Genomic DNA, 23,334 nt, shown 5'->3' on the forward strand with positions numbered 1-23,334 from the left:
AGAACAATTGATAGCAAGTAATGGTTCTCCTTAGATAATATATATCTACCACTCATGTTCACATTAGCCAAAGAAGAGCGCAGGGGCAAGCCAGGGCTAAGAAAGCTAATCCTCCTATAGGAAAAGCTGTGAATAGTTGAGGAAAATAATACAACCTAGCAATATAGAGGATCGAGTCTTTTAAAATATTATCTATGAAAATCATGTGAAAACAGTAATATTTAAGTACAAAACTTACTAAGTAACATACATTTTGGGGAACTACCACTTTAAAATGTTACACCAAGTTCTCTCAAGCCACTGGACAATCTGAAGAAGTTTCTAGTCAGCATGATGGGATAGAAACTCATGTTTTTCACACATAAAGCAGTTAATATCAAAGTGTTTCAGAGATAAAAAAGCTATAAAACATATGCATGATGCTAAATTTTAATAGACTGTACATTTCTTTCCATACTTAATGCATACATAGCTCCTTAAGAGAGCCATTTTTAATTTTTTTAATAAAGGAAGAAATTTCATAAACTATTTCCTGCAGCATTAGCTTTAAGCACTTGAAGCTTATTAGGATTTTTGGCTTCATTAAAATGTGAATTTAGGAGATTACTATGGTTAAGTTAGTTTTAAATACTATGGGGAGCATCAATACTTAGGTGTCATAAAAATTTAGTAATCACATGTCATATACTTCCAGAACAGTCCAAGGATACTGTAGATGGTATTACTACATAATGAAACTATTCTTTTCCAAATTGACCATAATACAGTAAGCCAAAAACGCACAAAAAGATTATTTTATGCTAAAATTTTATGACAAGCATTAACTTTTTTGAGTATTATGTATCTTCCTTAAAGGCAAGGCAGTTTTATCTATCAGGCACTGTAACTACAGTGCTTAAGGCCTAAGTTTGTGTGAGTGTGTGTGTGCTCAGCTGCATCCAACTCTTTGTGACCCCATGCCCTGTAGCTCACCAGGCTCCTTTGTCCATTGCATTCTCCAGGCAAGAAGGCTGGAATGGGCTGCCATTTCCTCCTCCAGGGGATCTTTCCAACCCAGGGATTGAACCCACATCTCCTGAGTCTCCCGCATTGCAAGCAGGTTATTTTACCACTGAACCATTGGGGAAGCCCCAGGCCTAAGTTTACTTAACAAAAAACTTCTTTTTAAACTTTCTTACCCCAAACTTTCTTTTCTCAGCCCTTTCAAACACACACACACACACACACACACAGAGCCAATTTTGAAAACAAAAAATCCAATTATCTAAAGCAAAAGTGTAATAATTATAATCAGGAATTTTTTTAAGGTCAGAATCATCTAATACATACTGTGGCCTTAAAAATGTCATTAGTATACAACAAAAGAAAGTTTAATTTTAATAAACGTAAATTTCTTGGTAAATCTTCCAAGCATAAAATACTGCAAAATGCAATCTAAGTCACCTAATGAATCAACTACTAAATAGGTTGACAGCTACATTCAACTTAAAAGCCAGAGAACATCTCCCCAAACCTATGGCTTTGCTTTTGGATAGCTCATCTAAACTCTCTCTCCTATCAGAAATAAAACAGTTGAACCCATCCTCTATTTCTAGTTTGTGACTGTGAAGCCATGACTTCCGCATTAACAAGTCTAGTCTTCAGTTCTCTGTAGCATGGTGGGTAAGGGGTAGCATGGAAATGACAGTAGAGAAGTGGGATTGCTAGATCAAATAAAAGGTCTATTTTTTAATATTTTGAGCAACTCCCCCAATAGTTGGACGCATCTACAGTCCCACCAACAGTGCATTCTAATTTTAATATACAGTATGTTTAGAAGATAAATGAGTTCTGAGGATGCACTATACAACATGACTATAGCTTTTAAAAACATATAGTTATGTTAAATATGACCTCTTCCCATTATCATTTAACAATCTGTATTCAACTTTATTAATTTTTCCTTTATCATCTGATTTGTATACATTACTTTCCCCCTGAATTCCCCCCTAATTTGCCTCATATCTAATCTCCTTTCTATGATAGAAGAGAAAAACAAGGTAACCTTTTTTTTCTTAAAATCTTATCTTTTCTAACCATAAAATGTTATGTCTGGTTTCCCTAGCACAGTGTGTTAAATTTGTTTTTGGTGCTTTGAATATTAAAGACATTAGTTCCTTTTCATGAAATGACATCTTAATAAAACCATTTTCTTTCAAACTTGCAACATATTATTTCCTTCCTGGGAGTGACTGCCCATCATCTTTAAAGTAACCATATTATTCAAATATTGTTTACTTCGGTAAATTCAATGTCTTTAAATTAAACTCTGTTTTTTGTTTTATACACTGAAAAGTGATTCCTGTGCTTTCATTAAACAAGGATAGATGGGCATTTACAGTAGTGGATTTCTAAAGTCTATGTTTTATACAAAAAAAGTTAAATTTCCTTTGAAAACTGAGACTAGGAGTAGTTAACTTTTCCTAAGAAAAATTAATACTTTATTACCAGCTTAGACTTTGAAGATCACTGTGTATCAGGCTCTTGTATGGTTTCCCTTAGCACACAAGCTCAAAATGTTAGTTTTCCTATAAAAGTTATAAATATTTTTATTAAAAATTTATGAATGTTGAAAATATAATTGTATGAACATTGACCATTATGTTGAAGAGCCTTCTAATACATACAAAGTACCACAGAAAGTTGAGCTGCAAAGAAGCTTCCTGACTTGTATCCCAGAGAAACGACACCCCATAAGTAAAATGTCCATCTCCTGAACCTGGTGATGTGAATGTTTGCCCTTCCATGTCTTTTCTCCCAGAACAATAAGAATAATGCTATTCTCCATCTACAAAGAAAATGCAGCACATAACTTAGTTTTTCCTAACTGGTGATAGGCCTTTTCATTTGCCCATTTCTGAGCTGTCTAATGTGGTAGCCAATATACAACTGTGGCTTTTGAACACTTGCAATCAGGCTAGTCTAAGTCAAAATATGCTGTCAGTGTTAAACACACACTGATTTCAAAAATCAGCATGAATAACAGATTCAAAGGATACTGATTACATGTTAAAATGTTAATGTTGGATATATTAGGTTAGATAATTATTAAAAATTAATTTCACTTGGGTTCTTTTTAAACTTTTTTTAATGTGACTACTAGAAAATTTAAGATTATGTTTGTGGCTTACACTGTATCTCTATTGAACAGTACTGGCCTGGTCTCTCTCCCCTGGATCCTAAATGGTACATAATTATAGGTATAAAGAATGTGACTAAAAGTTAGGGGTATCACATGTTACAATGACAGAAAATAAAATGAACAGGCCAACAAAAGGACTAAATATATGATGTCAAAATCTATAACTGGCTGCTGACTAGACATACCATGGCGATTATTTCCCAATATATACAAATATCGAATCACGACACTGTATATCTGAAACTAATATAATGTTATATGCCACCTACAACTTAATTTAAAAATCTATAACTAAAAGAATTAATCATTTATACTTTTAAGGAATCTGAGAAGTACCAATCGGTAAGAAGAGCAGCAAGAAGTCAGTCCTGCCAACTCAGATCCTATTGGTCTGATCATTTGGGAGAATCCTGGTACCTGCAGTGCCTGAACGCTCACATGCTTATATCAATACATGTAAAGGATGATGATGACAATAACTGTCATTTACTGAACACTTGATTTACGTCAGTCGCATAAATAAATATTTCTCGTGTAATCTTTATACTAATCCTAAAGGTATATTAGAGGGTAAACTAACTGATGAAACAAATATCCTCCAAGTGTCAGCGACTTACCAAAATAAATGTTATTTCTTGCTTACATCTCATGGGGTGGCAAAGGAGTGGCAGCAGGCTCTGTTCCAAGCTTCTTCTGTCTTAAAGTTCTTGTTTCTCTTTGGTCTCTAGGGTCCTTTCCAATCAGCGGATGAAGAAAATGTACGAAGAGCACACTTGGGGGATTGTTATAGGTCAAGCAGGAAGTGGTGCATTTTATTTCCAACCAGCATTCCATTGCAAGAATTCAGGCCTGGACACATCAGTCTGCAAGAGAGGCTGAAAGTATTTATTGTGCCCAAGAATAAAAGTAAAACATTAGCAGTCCCTGCAGCAGGTATATGTTATTATCTCTGTTTTACAGATGAGGAAACTCAGTCTCAGAAAGATTCAAATAAATTCCGTAAAGTCACAGATCTAGGAAAAATTCAACCACAGGTCTGTAGGACTACAAAGCCCATGCTCTTTCTAGGTAGCACTGCAGAACTCACTGGGAACTGTCACCATCTCAGTATACTTACTTCAGTGGGAGGATTAAGCAAATGGTCAGGAGCTGACAGAGGACTGAACAGTCTATCCTCTCTTACCATTACAAGAGGGCAAGGTTGAGAAAATCTGTTTAGACAGTCAAGATTTCACTTTGCATCACTAAAGAATACATCTATATGACAAGAATCCTCAACAAACAAAAAAATAGAACCAATGAGGTGGATTATTTTATTAACAAAATACCATAGCCAAATACATAAATACCTGTGATATTTCATGATTATAGTCTGACAGGATGAGTATGAGAAGATCAAAGAATATTCATATTTTGAAGGCTAGAATAATCTCCTATTTATCCAGAATCCGAAACCACTCAGAACACCTGAATAATCAGATTTATTTTGCAGTGCTATTGAATAATGATTTTTGCTTGCATTTGTGAGCCTAAGCCACCCCCAAGATTTTGAAGTTTCTTCTGAATTATCAAAGAGAGATTTTATTATATTGCATGCATGCTAAGTCACTTCAGTCATGTCCGACTCTTCAATACTCTATGAACTGTAGTCTATCAGGCTCCTCTGTCCATGGGATTCTCCAGGCAAGAATATTGGAGTAGGTTGCCATGCCCTCCTCCAGGGGATTTTCCCAACCCAGGGATAGAACCCATGTCTCCTGTGTCTCCTGCATTGTAGGCGGTTTCTTTACCACTGAGCCACCAGGGAAGCCCTTTATTATATTAATCTTATCATTATTATAAAATAATTCATTTGAGGTTGATCATTCATGTAGACTACTTGTAGTAAATCATCCACATTGTTCAAATATTCAGAAACGTTCCATTCCTTCCTATTTCTGAACAAACAAAAACTGACTGCATTTAGGGGAAAGACTGAACATGAAGTGATTAAGAGGAAAGGGGATTATTTTCTTCATAGGCAGATGACTAGTGAGCTGGCTATGAAGTGCAGATAAAATTGCAAGGTATATACAGATATCAGTACAACAATGTGGCTATAAATGAGATAGACATCAAAACACATCAAAAGATTACAGACAAAAAGTGTTAGAACTACGTAAGAAACCATGAGGTTCAAAGATTTGAAACTTGAAGTTTATAGGAAAGATCATATTGGGATCTAAATTACTCATACAAATGATCAAATTTCTTTTAGTGGCCATTGAATTACACAACTGGTTTGGGTGGGAAAGTCTAGAAGCAAACAGATAGGAAAGTTATCTAAAAGGTTGGCAACTGTGATAGTGAAAAAAAGAGCCAATGATGTTAGTCATTTGCTATTTTGTTTCTCTATTTCTGTATTCATCACACTTAGGATCACTTCTATATCATGTTAGTCAGTACTCCTGACTGTACTAAATCTTAGGGACATGTGTCTAAGGTAATATAATTTGTTTTCTTTTTCAGTTCCTTTGTCATTCTCAGAAGGTTACTTATCTAACCTTCACCCTCCTTGGGACAATCTTTCACTGTTCTCATAACATACTATATTTTCTAAGCTTAAAGTGATTTTATCATGTTTCTACAAGTCTGGAGCAAAAAAAAAAAAAAAGAAAAAAGATTACATGTCTTAACTCTGTACTTATGCGGACATGACTTGAGTTAAAACTTTTTCTCTTTCTGGGTGAATGGCATTTTCAGATAAGCAATTTTCCCCTGGGCTTTGTTTAGTACCATGTAAGTTTTATTCCATCAGTTTTATTCTACTCCCTACTACCTTACTCAGAGGTTATCCTCAAAGCCAAAGCTGTCTCAGCTCGAAAAGTGATGCAGGACTATACAAGACCACTGGAAGTTGTGTATTTAATACTATGTGTCAAGCAGCATGCAGCACACTTTCAGATATCCCCATTGTCATCCTGTGACTCCAGTCATCTGATCTGTCACCTGGAACCTTATCCTCTCTTTGAAAAAGGCTCTCACGAGAAATTCCAAAGCTGTACAAGTCTTCTCTGAATTCTCCTCTATATTTATCTCCTCTATATATTATCAGTCAAAAGTTTTAGTTTTAGGATAACATAAAACTCAGCCAACCTACTTATGCATTAAAAAAGGCAAGGGAGATCTTATGATAAGGACACAGGAATATTTTATAGAGCTCCAGGGTGTGAATGAAGCCAGGTCTAAGAAAAATTCTATAAACATAAATTGGAACTTCATTTGGATTCTGAATCTCATCTCTGTTCCTCTCTGAATGCTTTCTTTATTTCCTGTCTCTCTTCTTTCCTTTTCTCTGTCCACTGACACATTGACATTTTCTGCTTCTCTACTAGAAACTACATATGAAAAATGGCAAATCTGTCTCTCTCAAGTACATATATGTCGTGGTTCACCATCTGAGTGGCTGAATTTTTAAAATTTTATGTAAATATAGATTTCTATGAATAAAAAAGAAAACGTCTAACCAGCCCAGCGTGAAACAAGTGCCTATTCTGGGTCTAATCAAATACAAAGTCAAGAGGTGTGCTATTCAAGATGTTTGCTAGAGGCTCAGCATTAACTCTAGAGAACTAGGTCACTGTGAGTTGAACTTGCCTATTCTGGGTCTTATCAAGTTGTACAAAGTACAAAGTCAAGAGATCTGTTATTCAGGATGGTTGCTAGAGGCTCAGCATTGACTCTAAAGGAGAACTAGGTCATTGTGAGCTGAACTAATATACATACTCTATCATCCTCATTCATTTTCCCAGGTCTGACTGAAAATCTTTATCAGCTTTGGTTTATCCTTCTCTTTTATTTACTATATAGTTCTTTTGCCATGAACTATTCCATTCTTCTTTCAAAATTACTCCTTTATCTATCCCAACTCCATTCCTACTGACTTTATCATTTTCCAAAATGACAGTTCAAAAAAAGGATAATTATTGTCAATTTGAGGCTTCCCTGATAGCTCAGTTGGTAAAGAATCTGCCGGCAATGCAGGAGACCCCGGTTCAATTCTTGGGTAGGGAAGATCTCCTGGAGAAGGGATATGCTAGCCACTCCAATATTCTTAGGCTTCCCTTGTAGCTCAGCTGGTAAAGAATCTGCCTGCAATCCAGGAGACCTGGGTTCAATCCCTGGGTTGGGAAAATCCCCTGGAGAAGGGAAAGGCCACCCACTCCAGTATTTTGGCCTGAAAAATTCCATGGACTGTATTGTAAAATTTGCACTTTTTACTAAGATAAAAACTTTTTTTCCCCTCATTTTATAGACTACTGATATTTCTGCTCTACTGGCTTGTGTTATGGACCGAATTGTGTCCCCTCACCACCCAAATTCATAGGTTGAATTGCCAACCCCCAGTATTATTGTATTTAGAGATACAGTCTTTAAAGAGGAGATTGAGGTTAAATGAGGTTAGAGCTCTAATCCAATACTTGCTCATATGCGTCACACTCTTTGTGATCCCATAGACCGTAGCCCGTTAGGCTTCTCTGTCCATGGAATTCTCCAGGCAAGAATACTGGAGTGGGTTGCCATTCCCTTCTCCAGGGGATTTCAGAACTGGCGTTCTTATAAAAAGAGAAATATCAGGGATCCTTGTGCACATAAGAAAGGTCACGTGAGGTCACAGTGAGAAGGTTGTCTGCAAACCAAGGAGACACCAAGCCTTCATCTTGGATTTCTTAGCCTCCAGAGAAAAGAAATTTCTAAGCCACCGGCTCCATGGGATTTTGTTATGACAGTTATGAATGATCCAAGGTTTACCTCTGTGAAATTATTCATTTTTCTTTCATTTTTTTCTGGTAAGAGCTCACTAAACATTAAGACTATTAGCTTTTCATACAAATATTTTTTCCCAATTTACCCCTCACCTTTTTATTTTGTTTCACATACTGACATTATTTTAGTGTAATCAAATTTTTCAGACCTTTCCTTATGGTTGCTGCATTTGAAATCATGCCTAGAAAGTCCTTCTCATTCCTATATTTATATTTACCCATTCTCTCTTCTATTTTTTGTCTCATCTGAATTTTATTTTTAGTGCATGTTAAGATACAGATCAATACTTCTTTCACATAGCCAACGAATTATCCCTATACCACTTACTCATTTTCCCAGTTATCTGAAACTTACTTTTAGCATACCCTAAATATTTATATGCACTTAAAACTCCTATTGCTTTTTACCTATGATGTACATTCATTCAGTGGTTCACCTTGAAGGTTATATTTTTCCACATTTATCATTAAACGAAAAGAATTCTCTGCAAGATTCACGAAACATTATTTTTGGTGACAAATTATTAAAAAAAATATAGTGGAAAGGTTTTTAAAATTAAAATACTAACATATAATTGCTTCTATCTAACAATAAACATCGAAATAAATATACACAAAACTATCCATGAACCAATGAAGGAGCTGCGGGTTTAGTTGAATCATCTTACTCATCAAAAATAAAAGAATAATGATAGAGAAGAAACTACCTGAGGATTGTCGGTTGGCTTTTTCAGGCTCCTTTCAAGAGAACAGTTGTCCTTTCTTAAAAAAAAAAATCTTTTTCCTCTGGGACAGGAGAGCTATTTTTATACATCATTACTTATTGTTGGAAGAAAATCTACTTAATGTGGGTCACTGGGTTAAACATTGTGATATTTTTTCAAGCAAAGGGTAAAGATAAGAACTAAGCAGTGTAAGGCTCTGCCATGTCCTTGTTGAATGTGCTTTGATACCACTTGAGTTTCTCTTGTCCTTATTCAAGGCCAGAACCATTCCAGGAATTTTAGAGAAAATTCTAGACATTTGAAAAGCATGCCAAAGCTTTAGCTATTTTCATTATCCATTATGAAAATGCTTTCCATATGGCAATTACTTTATGATCACACTGCAAATGTGGAATGCATTATCAACATGGCTTTAGAGGCGATGAAACTGAGATTCGAGGAATCTTATAAAACTTCCAAGATCAAACTGGTAAGTTCAATCCAACACAAATCTCTGGCGCTCTGCGGTGCCGTGGGGCCCACTGCGCAAGTGGAATAGTAAAGTCAGACAAAAGTAAAGACAAAGTTGGGACAATCGCAGCAGATGAGGATAAAATGAGCCATCCCGGCCTCTGAGGAAACTTCCGAGGTACGCACGGCGCGTCGCCGGCCGAGGCAGACGGACGGCGTGGAAAGGGGAGCTCACTGAGAGGGTGGCCGCATAAAAACCTCCCTCAGGTTTTCCAAGACCACAAGGTAAGCAAGTTAAAAACCACAGCGCCGCGCTCAGTCAACAACTCGTAACGGAGACGAGGCAAAATCCCCCGCAAAGCGTAACTCGCGTCCTCCACAGCGGCTCCTCGACCGCTAAGCCCATCCCGACATCCTTTGCGCCGCGTCGCGCCGCGCCAGCCTTGAGGCGCTTGGACCCCTTCGGCCGCCGTCGGCTCTGAGTTGCTACGGACAACCAAGCTGCCATCGCTATGTCTTTGCAGCAGACCCCTCAGTCGCGGGTGTTCGTGGAACTGCTTCCCTGGGCTGACCCGGGCCGGGAAAACTATCTGCTCTCGGGCGGAGAGACGCTGCCGGGCCTCCGCCGCCCTCTCTCCTCAGCGCCGGCCCAAACTCCCACCCGCGAGGTGCATGTCAGCGGCACCGCGGAGGTGTCTGCGAGCCCCGACCGGGCGCAGGTGGTCGTGCGGGTGAGCAGCATCAAGGGGGCGGCGGCCGAGGCCAAGAAGAGCGTTTGCCGCCGCCTGGACTACATCACGCAGAGCCTCCGGCTGCAGGGCGTGCAGGTGAGCGCTCCGCCGGCCAGGAGCTTCCAGCCCGACCGCGAAAAGCCGGCGGCGGAGGGTAGGGGCGGGGAGGGTTTTGAGTGTCTGGGACACCTTTGTGTCTTCGGCCGCGTGAGGGGCCGCGAGGATCTGGCCGAGTGTATCTCTGGCCCATCCTCCTCACTTCAATTCAGTCGCTCAGTCGTGTCCGACTCTTTGCAACCCCGTGAATCGCAGCACGCCAGGCCTCCCTATCCATCACCAATTCCCGGAGTTTACTCAAACTCACGTCCGTCGAGTCTATGATGCCATCCAATCATCTCATCCTCTGTCGTCCCCGTCTCCCCCCGCCTTCAATCTTTCCCAGCCCATCCTTCTAGGGGAAAGTAATTATCAGCTGCAGTGACTTATAAAACAAAAGAATTAAAATTGAGTGGGGTTTTATTTGGTATCACTTGTTGCAGTAATTTGTTTTTAACCTTGAAATGACGAACTGTTAAACTTGAAACAATAAGATGTAAATGCTTGCATAAGTAGTGTGCTAGACACTGAATCATTTTTTTGTTTTTATTCTGCACCCCTCCTCCCAGCCTGGGAAAGCTTTACATGAAGTGATTCTTCGGTATTTTTCGCAAAAAGTAATGTGGGCTGGGGCGGGATAGGGGGAATATTGTACCCATTTTCGTTTTATAAAGACTCAAAATTTTCTCCGAATTGTTTAGTTTTAGCTCAAAAAAGAAAATTAAGCCAGTATATTGTACATGCCACATATGTGAAATACTTCTTCTTACCAGAGATGATCCTGAAACAAATCTCTAAATAAATCTTGCCCTAAGCCCACTTTAAAAAAAAAAAAGAAGAATGAGTCTTCTTTAATTCGTACAACACCCCTGTTAAGCAGGTTTTAATATCCCCACTTTCCAGATTTAAGGAAGTTAAATAATGCTCTGAACACCCAGGGTTATATTTGAACTCCTGTATTCTCAAAACCAAAATCTAGGTTTCTTTCAACTATCCTAGGCTCCAGATAATCAGAATGAAAGAGAATTAGAAAGCACAGACTTCATAGGCTGTCTCAGATCCCTCTTATTACAGAGTAGCCTGAAGGCCAGAGCTGTGATTTGTGTCCCCCCGACACTGAGTTCTTAAAAGTGCTCTTGTTAGAAATGACACACCCTGAAAAAGCAAGTCTTTATTTTAAGGAGAAGTTTTATTTGTACTTATAAACATAGATTGCATTTATAAACATAGATGTATTTTAAAAGTCATTTTGAAAAGATGCCTCTAAATGATTTTACAGTTTAGAAGGATCTGCTGCTAATTATAAATTATGTGAATAAAATGAATTTAATATATAGAAATACATTTTCTCCCCAAAACTGCTGCCAGTGCTGCAGACATATTTGAATAATATAACTAGTTCTTAAGTTTTTTGCTTAAAATGTATACGAAGCTCCCATAGCTGCAGCTTCTAATATGTAAAACAGGATCAGTCACTACATCCAACTTAAAGTAAGTACATTAAAGACTTAGTGTTCAAGACATGCAAAGGTCAGTAATCTCCAGATTATCTCTGCTGATGGAGGGAAGCAGTGGTAAATAATTTGTTCAGTAGAAAATGCAAATAAAATCATTTATATTACATTTTGGGTGAATTTAATGGGTCTTCACAAAATCTTTATTCATTTTAAACTTTAAAATCTGTGTTTATAAACATCACTCCCCTGATTAAAAGGCCCCTCATATTCCAAACTCTTTCACTTAATAGATGGAGCTTAACTCTGTCATTTCCTGTCATCTCCTCCCCTCATAGACTGACTTCCCTTCTTTTTCCTTTAAAAACCAGCCCAAGTTCACTTCTTGAGCACTTTTTTCCTACACTACTCCCTGCATACCATACTCCATTCACCACCCTTAATAAAATGTATCACTTTATATTATAATTACTGCTTTCCTTGTCTCTCCTCCATATTCTAAACCTCTCCAGAGTGGAGATCATTTTGTCTCTTCTTTGCTTTGTCTTGGTGGGTTATGTTTCATACTCCTCACATAATGTGTACTTAGAAAATGGTTTTTAATAAACTATTCAGCTATCATATAGATCATATATAATTTTATGGTTATATATAGTTTCACCTGTGACGGCATGACCTCATTTTGAGTGTTTTCATGGAAAAATGGTTTCAAGTTCCAAGCAATATTTACTCATTCAACCGTAAAATACTTATTAAACATTCCTGATCACTGCATTTTAAGTAAAACACTTATTAAACATTCCCTATTACTGTTCCTATTTTTCTGTTATCTTTTCTTTAAACTTTAAAAATTAAGAGAACTTTAACTTTAGAGATTTAGAGAACTTTAGAGATTTAACTTTAGAGAACTTTAAAAATTAAGATTATTAATAACTATCTCTCATATATTGCAAAAATTTTCCCAATTTCTTATTTGCCATGTAACCTGTTTACAGTATTAAACATTAAAAATTTTAAAGATTTATTTAAATTCTCTTAATAGTAAAATTTTTCATGATATTTTTGAGTCTTCTAGTAAATCACTTAAACTCTTCGAAGTTTTATTTTCTTCATAAGGAAAGCTTCTCATAAGGAGATTAAAGCTAAACGATAAGAGTTTTTAAATTCCCCAAATTTGTAAGAACTAATGTAATCTGTTTTTATTGTTTTCTTGTTCTGCTTCATATGTTGGTTAAAGTACTATTGTTTTTATTGTTTTTCACTTCAAATAAACATTTCTCCCGCAAAAAAAAAAAGTTTTCTGACTTTGGTGTAATGCTTATTGGGTCCTTCACAAGCCTGAAGCTACATAACTATTAACTAATATTTCCTGGACTTTTTAGGGACCCTTTATAGTACATTAAATATTTACTACATTTGGAATTTATTTTGGTATAAGGAAAAGGGTTTTGTTTTCTCCTAAATGGGTAAGTTGCCGTACTTACCCATTTAGAAGAAAACATCTATTGAAACCATTTATTAAAGTCTATCTTCCCCTTACTGGATGTGCAAGAATCTAACTCAAGTGCCCTTAAAAATAAAAATTACTGCTTTATTTGATTTTATGGTTGATTCAATAATAAGAAAACAGATAGCTCAATTAAAAGCACAAAATACCTGACCATATACTTCACCAAAGAATATATACAGATGGCAAGTAAACACATGAAAAGATCCTCCACATCATTTGTCATTAAAGAAATGCAAATTAAAACCACAATTTGATACCATTATGCATGTATTAGATTGACTAAAATCCAATACCATTGATGATAGCAAATGCTGGCAAAGATGTGGAACAACAGAAATTTTCATTCATTGCTGGTAAGACTGCAAAGTGGTTTGGCCACTTTGAAAGACAGTCTTACAGCTTCTTACAAAGTTAGACTTACTATAGGAACCATTAACCCACAAAAGAATCAAAGACTTACGTTCACATATAAATTTGCACAAGAATATTTATAGCAGGTTTATTCATAACTCACTAAAACTTTAAAACTTGGAACAGCCAAGATGTTTTCAACAGCAGAATGGATAACTGTTACATCCATGCATTGGAAAATTACTCAGCAATAAAGAGGTGCAAGCTATTCACAGAATAACATGAGCAAATCTTAAATATTATAAGCTAAAAAAACGGCTTCAAAAGGTTTACATTCTATGATCCATTCATGTGACATTCTGGAAAAGGGAAAACTATAGGGACATAAATTGGTGGACAGGTTGTTTGATGGCAAAGTGGTTAACTATAAAGGAGGTGCACAGAGAAACTTTTCAAGGGGAAAAAATTATTCTGTGTGGTACTGGGGTGGTGAATACACTTGTCAAAACCCATAAAACTGTAAATCACAAAAAGGGGACACTAATTATGCAAATTTAAAAAAAAAAAAACCACAGATCAATTCCAGGACAGAACCCAGACTGTGACAAATGAACCTAACTCTGTTACAAGTGAATGACATAATTGCACTGAACATGGGGACAGAAGGTGAGCAGAGTATCCTAAGTAAGTTTGGAAAATTATATTTTACTAGGAACTAATGATAAAGATGAAAGATACATAAACTCTGTACTCTAGTTAGTAAATGTTTTTACAAGGTTTACTGTTCTGAAACTGCTTTATATGTATAGTAGGCTTGAAAAATAGGTGGTTGGTGGATGAGGGAAATCAGGTTTCTGACTACTGGAGAGGAAATTATAGATAAGGAAGGAAGGTTAGAATGAACTCTGTGGTTCTTAATTAGAGTTAGAAACATCAGTATGAACTCATGTTTAGCTTAGTATATATCAGATGGATAGATACAGAAACAGTTGTGGATATATGTGTATATGTCACAAAGAGTTGGACAAGACTGAGCAACTGAACTGAACTGATATGTACCATAGAATAAAAAAATGATAACATCAGAAAAACCTGAAACTGAGGTATATGGAACTCTATACTATCTTGGCAACTTTTCTGTAGATTTTAAATTTTTCTAAAGTAGAAGTGATTAAAAGGTTACAGAACAGCATATAGAGTATAATTTCATTTATAAAAAATTCTATACATAGATCTACAAATTTTTATGTGCATGGATAGATGATTTAATTAAATGTTTACTGAAATATTAACATAAGGGGTTTGGAGACTATTCTTTCTCTAGTATTAGATATTCATTAATTAGTGTATATTATTTTTATAAAAACTATAATGTTAAGTGAAACAGTAAAAGATACTTTCTTTTCTGCTATCTTTCCTAAAATTATTTCTCTAATAGAAGTCTTATATATATTTATCAAGTGAAGTGGGGGAAAACTGAAAAAAGACCTCTGAGAAAATAGAAGATATGTTTACATGTCATAAAAGAATACTAAATGACAAATGTTTCATGTATCAAGTTTCATGTTTTCAACTTTAAGCAATGTATACAGCATTGGTTTAGTTTATATTTATCAATACTGTAGTTTTCTACAATGAATAATTATTACCATAAGATGATAATATCACAAAAATGAATTAATATTTTCATTGAAACTGACATCAGAGCTATAATTGGAACTTAAGTTCAGATTTTCAGGTTAAAGCTTTTTAGAATTTTCTAGGTCTATAAATGGCTTGAAATTAGTGTATATCTTAAAATTCATGTGCATCTAAATCCTTTACCAAATAACATAATTAAGTGATTGAGCATCATCATCTTTATTTAGCATGTATTTTTAAAGATATAAACATTTATAAAATATAAGTTCGGCCTATCCCCAAGAGTGGGAGTAGGTCAAGAATTCATTTCACTAAATTTTAAAACCCTTTTGAAACATAAATAAGAAGTTCAACTTTTTTATCAGAATTATATACCCTGTACTTACCCAGAGAATCAAAAAGCATTAATGTTACTTTTCTAAGAACAGGCTGGCTTAGGTCCAGTATTTCAGGAAATGTTTACATCATAATGGTATTGCATCTCTGTTTGCCGAGTGCCTTCTCTGTCAAGCATTTTATTCACAACTTTTCATTATTCACAACTTTTCATTAAATTCTCAAGTCAGTTCCATGTGATCTCGGAGGTAATAGCAGTGAGTGGCAGCTTGAAGCAAGATCTTGGTTTCCTGCCTGGGAATCAAACCTGGGCTGGCTGGGTGAAAACCAGGAATCCTAACCACTAGACCACTAGGGGCTAGAGGCAGAGCCCTGGCCCTTGACCTCTTTGAAAAAAGAATTTTACTAAGAGACCAAGGTTGTAAAACAGGCAGAGATTATTAGAAGCACCATACATATGAAAGAGCACAAAGAAAAGCAGTTTATTTAGGACAGAAGCAAAGCAGAGCTACACACTCAGAGAAGAGTTAGGGCATCTTTGCTAAAGGTGTGGTCTGAATTGCTAAAATAGGGGCCTTCTTCCAGGTCTTTGTTTTCCTCTAACCAATTATCTTGCTTGTTGCCCACATCTGATCTGACTCAGGGCCCTGTCCAATGTGCGCATGAATCTTTTGGCCAAGATGATTCCAGCACAAGGGTCTCTGAGGGGTTGGCAAAACATATTATGGGTTAGCACCCCCTTCCTTTTTGACCCCCTAGGAACTTTTCTGCACATGTACAGTCAGGGAGGTCTCTTTTTCCTGAAGAATGAAAGATGTGGTCATCTTTTTACTGTAGCAGGGCTTAGTTCCTCTCTGCTCCTGCCATTATCTTTTCCCCTGAAATTTTGGGGGAGGGAGAGAAGAGGTCCAATTGCTCAGCCTGACAAACTCCAGTGGCTCAGCCTGGGGCCCATCTACCTACTACCTCACATGCAGTGTAACACAATTTTATAAGTGTGGAAACTATGTCTCAAACAGTTGAGTAACTTGCCCAAAGTTGCAATACTATATGTGTTCAGTAAATTAGTATTATTTGTGAGTTAAACATTTTGTAAACTCTAACATCCCTACAACATTCAGAATGTTTTAGGTACAAATAATGCTTCATATATGTATATCACCCTAAGTTCATACTTTTTGAACTAGCTAATGTAAAAATTACAAGTGGAATGACAATTATGATGAAATATCAGCAAATATTTATAGGTTTCTGAATTTATGTTTTTTTAAGGAAAGTTTTAAAGCCAGTTCTTTTCACATATTTTCTTATTCTGATTTTAATAAGTACAAGTTTATACTTTATGTTTTAGAGTAATTGCATTTAGTAGCCAAACATTTAGTAATCATATTCTTGTACTTTCTGTTTCAGTCAGAAAATGTAACTGTGACAAAAGATTTTAAAAGGCTAGAAAATGCTTATCACATGGAAGCAGAGGTATGTATTATCTTCAGAAATAATTGGAAACAGCATGACTTTGTGGGGACAATTTGCATTTAATTTTATTCTTGAAAGTCAAGTACAGGAGAAATACTTCTCATGGTGTTGATTAAAGATCATTTTTCTCAAAATCATTTTTGGTTTTACATATATGGGTGAGATTTAAGAGAAATTGTTTTGAAATGGAATAAAAATAGCAAGAGGGAAGTAGCATTTAATTGCCACCTGAATAAAATTTTAGTAATGTTATCATGTAGTCAACAGGAGGAAACACTACAGAGGAAAAATTTCTTCTCCTCAGATAAATAGCAAATTAATAGTCATAGCATCAAGGGTTGAAAGGCTTCAACATTCTTTTGTTTCACAAGACAATTTTATTTTGTGTTAAGATTTATTTAAAAATAAAAACTACTCAACCTTTGCACAAATTGAAAAAATTGCTTATTTTTTTACACACAGTTAATGAAAATATTTAGTTCCTACAACTGTTGCGCTTTTTACTTCCCTTCAAAGATTTTATGATCAGGACTTTATGAAGTCAGAGTATGTTATAAGTAGTCACAGCTAGGTTAGAAGACTGCTGTCTCTTTTTGACTCCAAACTTCTTGGAGTATGTGCTTAGTCATACTGCTTCCTTGCCACAGGAAACAAGCAAGAGTTGGATCAGAATGGAATCTTGTTAATCCAGTCAGAGAAACTTTGCCTTTAGAGATGGAAAATACCTCAAGAAATCACCTAGTCCTACCTTCAGGCAGATAATATATTATTTTTCCTAGATTTAAGGGTGTGGCTTTAGACTAAGATAGCTTAGGCTCAGACTTTTTAAAGATCATATTACAAGAATTAGAATGGAACTTAGAATCCTGGCTTCTTATCTCTTGAGTTAGTAATTATAATACACTGTTTTCCTTATATTTACTTGAATAAATTTGTAATTTTTTCACTTAAAATTTAACTATCTAAAGGAATTTTTAAAACACTTATAATGATTTTGGGTTTCCGTGTTGGCTCAGCAATAAAGAATCCACCTGCAATGCAGGAGACGTCGTAGGCACCTCAGGTTCCATCCCTGGGTCAGGAAGATCCCCTGGAGAAGGAAATGGCAACCCACTCCGGTATTCTTGCCTGGGAAATCCAGTGGACAGAGGAGCCTGACAGACTACAGTCCACGGGGTTGCAAAGAGTCCGGACATGACTTAGTGACTAAACAACAACAATGATGATGATGTTAGGGCTCCACCTGGGAAATGTTGAAGTAACACCTTGGCTTTGCAATTCCTTTATCTGTCTCCCCACTTCTCATGTTGTTTTCTTGTTACAGTTTCTGTGTTGGAGAGATTTTAAAAGCCTGGGACACAATAAGCATTCAATAAAAGTCTATTAAATAGGAAAAGTAGTATAATCAGTTTTCCCTCTCCTTTTCCTTGCACGTTTCCATGTTTCAGGTGTTTTCCATACGTTATCTTCTCTAATCTTTTTTCAACTCTTCATTTTTGTTGTGAAATATTTTATACGTGGTTTGTGGTTTTAGTTGCTAAGTCGTGTCCGTGTCCGACTCTTGCGACCCCATGGACTGTAGCCTGCCAGGCTCCTCTGTCCTTGGGATTCTCCAGGCAAGAATACTGGAGTGGGTTGCCATTTCCTTCTCCAATGTATAAATCATATTTATATTTGATTTATGCATTTAAGTCATATTTCTCCTATCTTATATTTCCCCTATGTTCAGCAAAAATATTGTTCAAAATCAAAGGCCAATTATAGACTTTTTCAGAAAGGTGAAAGAATTCATTACCATAGACCTTCAATCCAAGGAATGTTAAATGGAAGGTGGGTAGGTGGAAGAGAATGGTACTAGAAAGGAATAGGAATCTACACAGAGGAATGAAGAACACTGAAAATGGTAACTACCTAGGTAGATATGATATTTTTCTTATATCTCTATAACTCTACACCTATGTAAAAATAATTGTTTAAACAAAAATGATAATGATGGACTTTAGGGATTATAACATATGTAAAAGTAAAACATATAACAGCAATAGCATGAAGGGAGAAATATAATATCTAAAGTTTCTTCTGTGTGAAATGGTGTATCTCCTGAAGGTAGATTGCGATAAATCAAACATGTATATACTGTAAACTCCAAACTTGTTACTAAGGTAACAAGTTACAGTAAAGAAACCAATGAAGGATACTAAATAGAATAATAAAAAAAAATAGTCAATCTCCTCCAAAAAAGGCAGAAAATGGGGAGAGGGGAATGAAGAAAATATGAGACAAATAGAAAATCAGTAGCAAGATCAAAAGTTTAAATATAACCATATGAATAATCACATTAAATACAGATAATGTAAGGGGCTTCCCCAATGGCTCAGTAAAGAACCTGCCTGCCAATGCAGGAGACATAAGAGAGACAGGTTTGATCCCTGGGTCAGGAAGATCCCCTGGAGGAGAGCATAGCAAGCCACTCCAGTATTCTTGCCTAGAATGTGGACAGAGGAGTCTGGCAGGCTACAGTACATAGCATCACAGAGAGTCAGACACAAGTGAAGCGACTTACACACACACACATGTATGCTCATGCATATTACTTATATATATACTTACATATGGTAATATGGTAATATACATATGGTATATGTATGGTACATATACATATGGTGTATGTATGGGCTTCTTAGGTGGTGCTAGTGATAAAGAACCCGCCTGCCAATGCAGAAGACATAAGAGATGTGCGTTTGATCCCTAGATTAGGAAGATCCCCTGGAGGAAGGCACAGCAACCCACTCCATTATTTTTGCCTGGAGAATCCCACAGACAGAGGAGCCTGGCAGGCCTTGGTCCATGGGGTCACAAAGAGTCAGACACAACTGAATCGACTTAGCACGCACACATGTGAGAGGAATGACTAATGATACAAGAGATGGGGTGGAATACTTAGGATTATTTTGTTATTATAAGGTATATAATATATATATATATACCTTATATACCTTATATATACCTTATATACCTTATATATATAATAATATAATTATATATATATAATAATTATATTATTATATAACCCATGAAGTGGTATAGTGTTATTTAAAGTGGACTTGGATTAGTTGTAAATATGTATTATGTACTTTAGGGAAACCACTGATAAAAGCTTGAAAAATACAACTGATATACTAAGAAAGTAGAAGAAAAAAGGAACCATGAAATGCTCAGTTAAAATCACAAAATGCAGAAGACAGAAAAAAGAACAAGGGAGACAAATAGAAAACAGTAAAGAATATGGTGGATATTAATCCAGCTATATCAGTAATGCTTTGAACATCAGTGGTCTAAATGCAGCAACTAAAAGACAGATTGTCACAGTTGATCAAAAAACACCACCCAACTATATGTTATCTATGAGAAATCTGTTTTGAAAGAACAGCATGTATATTATCTATGGTGAAACAGATCACCAGCCCAGGTGGGATGCATGAGACAAGTGCTCGGGCCTGGTGCACGGGAAAGACCCAGAGGAATCGGGTGGAGAGGGAGGTGGGAGGGGGGATCGGGATGGGGAATACGTGTAAATCTATGGCTGATTCATATCAATATATGACAAAACCCACTGAAAAAATAAATAAATAAAGGGGAAAAAAATATAAAGATATATAGATTAAATCCATGGAGAAAAATTAATGATACTAACACTAATAAAAAGAAAGCAAGAGTCACTATTGTAATTGTAGACAGAGCAGACTTCATAATACGGAGTTATCTAGGATACAGAAGGGTATCATGTAATGATACAGGGCAGTTTTCCAAGAAACATAACAATCCATGGGGACTTCCCTGGTGGTCCAGTGGTTAAGACTCTGTGCTTCCAGGGCAGGGGGCGCAGGTTTGATTCCTGGTCAGGGAACTAAGATCCCACATGCCACATAGTGGCACAGCCAAAAAATAATACAGTCCTTAATATGTATTCTCCTGAGTGTCAAACTACATCAGGCAAAAACTAATAGAACCTCTAGGAGAAATAGGTGAGTCCACTATCATAGTTGGAGTCTCCAACTTCCTTTATCAAAAAGGGACAGATTCAGGGACTCCCCTGGTGGTTCAGTGGTTAAGAGTCTCCCTGGCCATGCAGGGGACATGGGTTTTGTCCCTGGTCAGGGAACTAAGACCCCACATGCCATGGAGCAACTAAGCGTGTGGGCCACAACTAGATAGACTATACACCACACAAGAAATTCCACATGATGCAATGAAGACCCTGCATGCAGCAACTAAGACCTGATGCAGCCAAATAAATATTTTTTTTTTAAAAAGAAAAGTCACTTTAAAAAGAAGGGACAGATTCCGCAGGCATAAAATCTAGTTAAATTCAACAATACCATCAATTGACTGGATATAATGTACATCTACAGGCCTTCTCAGGTAGTTCAGTGGTAAAGATCTACCTGCCAAACAGGAGACATAGGTTCCATCGATCCCTGGGTCAAGAAGATCTCCTGGAGAAGGAAATGGCAACTCACTCCAGTAGTTGTGTAGAAAATCCCATGGACAGAGGAGCCATGGGTTCACAAAGAGTCAGACACAACTTAGTGACTAAAAAAGAACAACAAAATGGAAATCTATAAATTACTTCCCCCAAAACAGAATTCTTCTCAAGCTGTCATGGAACATTCACCAAGATAGCACACATTTGGAGTTTGGGTCTTTCAAGAACAAGCCACCCATTCTCAATACTTGGCTCTGCAGTAAACCTTTCTCTGCTCCCCTCCCCCCTAAAATACATTCTAGGCCAAACCTTATCCCTTAACAAATTTAAAAGTATAGATAATATGATGTCTGCTCTCTGATCACAATGGAATTAAACTAGAAATAAGTAACAGAAACATAATTGGAAAATCCCCAAATATGTGGAGATAAACAACACAATTCTAAATGACATGTGGATCAATGAAGAAATCCCAAGAGAAATTTTAGAATATTTAGAACTAAATAAAAATAGAATCTATCAAAAACTATGAGATGCAGCAAAAGCAGGGCTTCGAGAGAAATTTTAGCATTGAATGCATATAGTAAAAAGAAGAAAAATCTGAAATAAAGAAGCTTCTGCCTTAAGAAACTAGAAAAGAGAGCAAATTAATCCAAAGTAAGTATTGAAACCAGACAGAACATCAGTCTTCCATGGATAACATTTATGATGAAAGGCAACTGTTCTATATTGTATAAGATGACTCTTTGCTACTCCAGCCTGTACTTCAGTATCTGTATGTTATTGTTTTACATAATTTATATAAAGTGCTTCAGTACCTGTACCTTATTGTTTTACATATTGAGCTTGTGTAAAGTTTCCTTAGGAAAAAGGTTTAGTTTGCTTCCATAGAATGTTTTAAGACTACAGTTTTAAAGTATTGCTGAATATATAAGAACTGCTTCCACACAGTTAAAGGCAGATGGCATAATGAAATAGATGAGCTTTTGCATATAGATCTGAAAATAACTATTGGATGAAGAAGCATACCTCACTGACAGCAGTGAAGCATGAAGTAATTACCACTAATCAGGAAGCTGGCTAACGTCTAAAGAGATGTCTAAAGAGTCACGAAACATTTATCAGGCTAAGAATTTAGCCAAATAATAAAATTGAAGGGGAAACCCCCCAATTCTGTTTCATAAAAAGTTCCTGACTGATTTTAAATGAAGTTTAAAATGTTCAAGTCAACATTAAACAAATTACAAAATTCATAAGCAAAAATAAATTCAGTAACAAAATTTGGTTTTAAGTACCAAGTAGGCCTTTCTTATCTGTTCCGTACTATAAAATGACTTCACTGTAATCTGTCTTTACTTTTTTTTAACTCACATTTAGAAAAAAATTTGAAATCATGCATCAAACATGAAAATAATTTCAACTGTTATTTCATTTACAGGTCTGCATTACATTTACTGAATTCGGAAAAATGCAAAATATCTGTAACTTTCTTGTTGAAAAGCTAGATAGCTCTGTTGTCATCAGCCAACCCCAGTTCTATCACATGCCAGGTTCTGCTGAGAACCTTCGGTAAGTTAAGCACATCTTTAAATGAATTATCAACTAATTAAACAAAACTGTTCCATCCTACAGTTTGTTCAATGTCTTACTAATAATCTCTGCATTTAATTCCTAAGACGACAAGCCTGCCTTGCTGCTGTAGAAAACGCATGGCGCAAAGCTCAAGAAGTCTGTAACCTTGTTGGCCAAACTCTAGGAAAACCTTTAATAATCAAGGAAGAAGAAACGAAAGAATGGGAAGGCCAAACAGATCATCCCCAGTCATCCAGACTTTCAAGTTCATTAACTGTACAACAAAAAATCAAAAGTGCAACAATGCATGCTGCTTCCAAAGTATTTATAACTTTTGAAGTAAAGGGGAGAGAGAAGAAAAAAAAACACATCTAAAATTCTGACCAAAATATATTGTGTTTGTATCTTTTTTGTCTATTTTTATACTTTTTATAATATTTGCTTTTGTCCTAAAAATAAATATTGTATAGTATATAATAAAGTATTTCACCCCCAAGTCTGTCAATCCTTGAATATAGTT

General features: G+C 36.2%; 1 protein-coding gene and 1 long non-coding RNA gene across 2 annotated transcripts; one reads left to right on the forward strand and one right to left on the reverse strand.

The window, feature by feature from the left end:
- Positions 1–3,832: 3,832 nt before the first annotated feature.
- On the reverse strand, positions 3,833–9,554 carry LOC122422875. Its single transcript, XR_006263996.1, has 3 exons — positions 9,348–9,554; positions 8,694–8,748; positions 3,833–4,044 (listed from the first exon to the last, which is right to left on the reverse strand). It is a non-coding gene; the product is annotated as an uncharacterized LOC122422875 (long non-coding RNA).
- A 52-nt stretch (positions 9,555–9,606) lies between these two features.
- On the forward strand, positions 9,607–23,310 carry IRAK1BP1 (interleukin 1 receptor associated kinase 1 binding protein 1). The gene is made up of 4 exons (XM_043439633.1): positions 9,607–9,988; positions 16,691–16,756; positions 22,681–22,811; positions 22,919–23,310. The coding sequence occupies exons 1-4, from the start codon at positions 9,674–9,676 to the stop codon at positions 23,187–23,189; spliced, it is 783 nt and encodes a 260-aa protein (XP_043295568.1). The 5' UTR covers positions 9,607–9,673; the 3' UTR covers positions 23,190–23,310.
- The last annotated feature ends 24 nt before the right edge of the window (positions 23,311–23,334 follow it).

This window comes from Cervus canadensis, chromosome 20, assembly GCF_019320065.1.
Source record: "Cervus canadensis isolate Bull #8, Minnesota chromosome 20, ASM1932006v1, whole genome shotgun sequence".
Taxonomy (NCBI): Eukaryota; Metazoa; Chordata; class Mammalia; order Artiodactyla; family Cervidae; genus Cervus; species Cervus canadensis.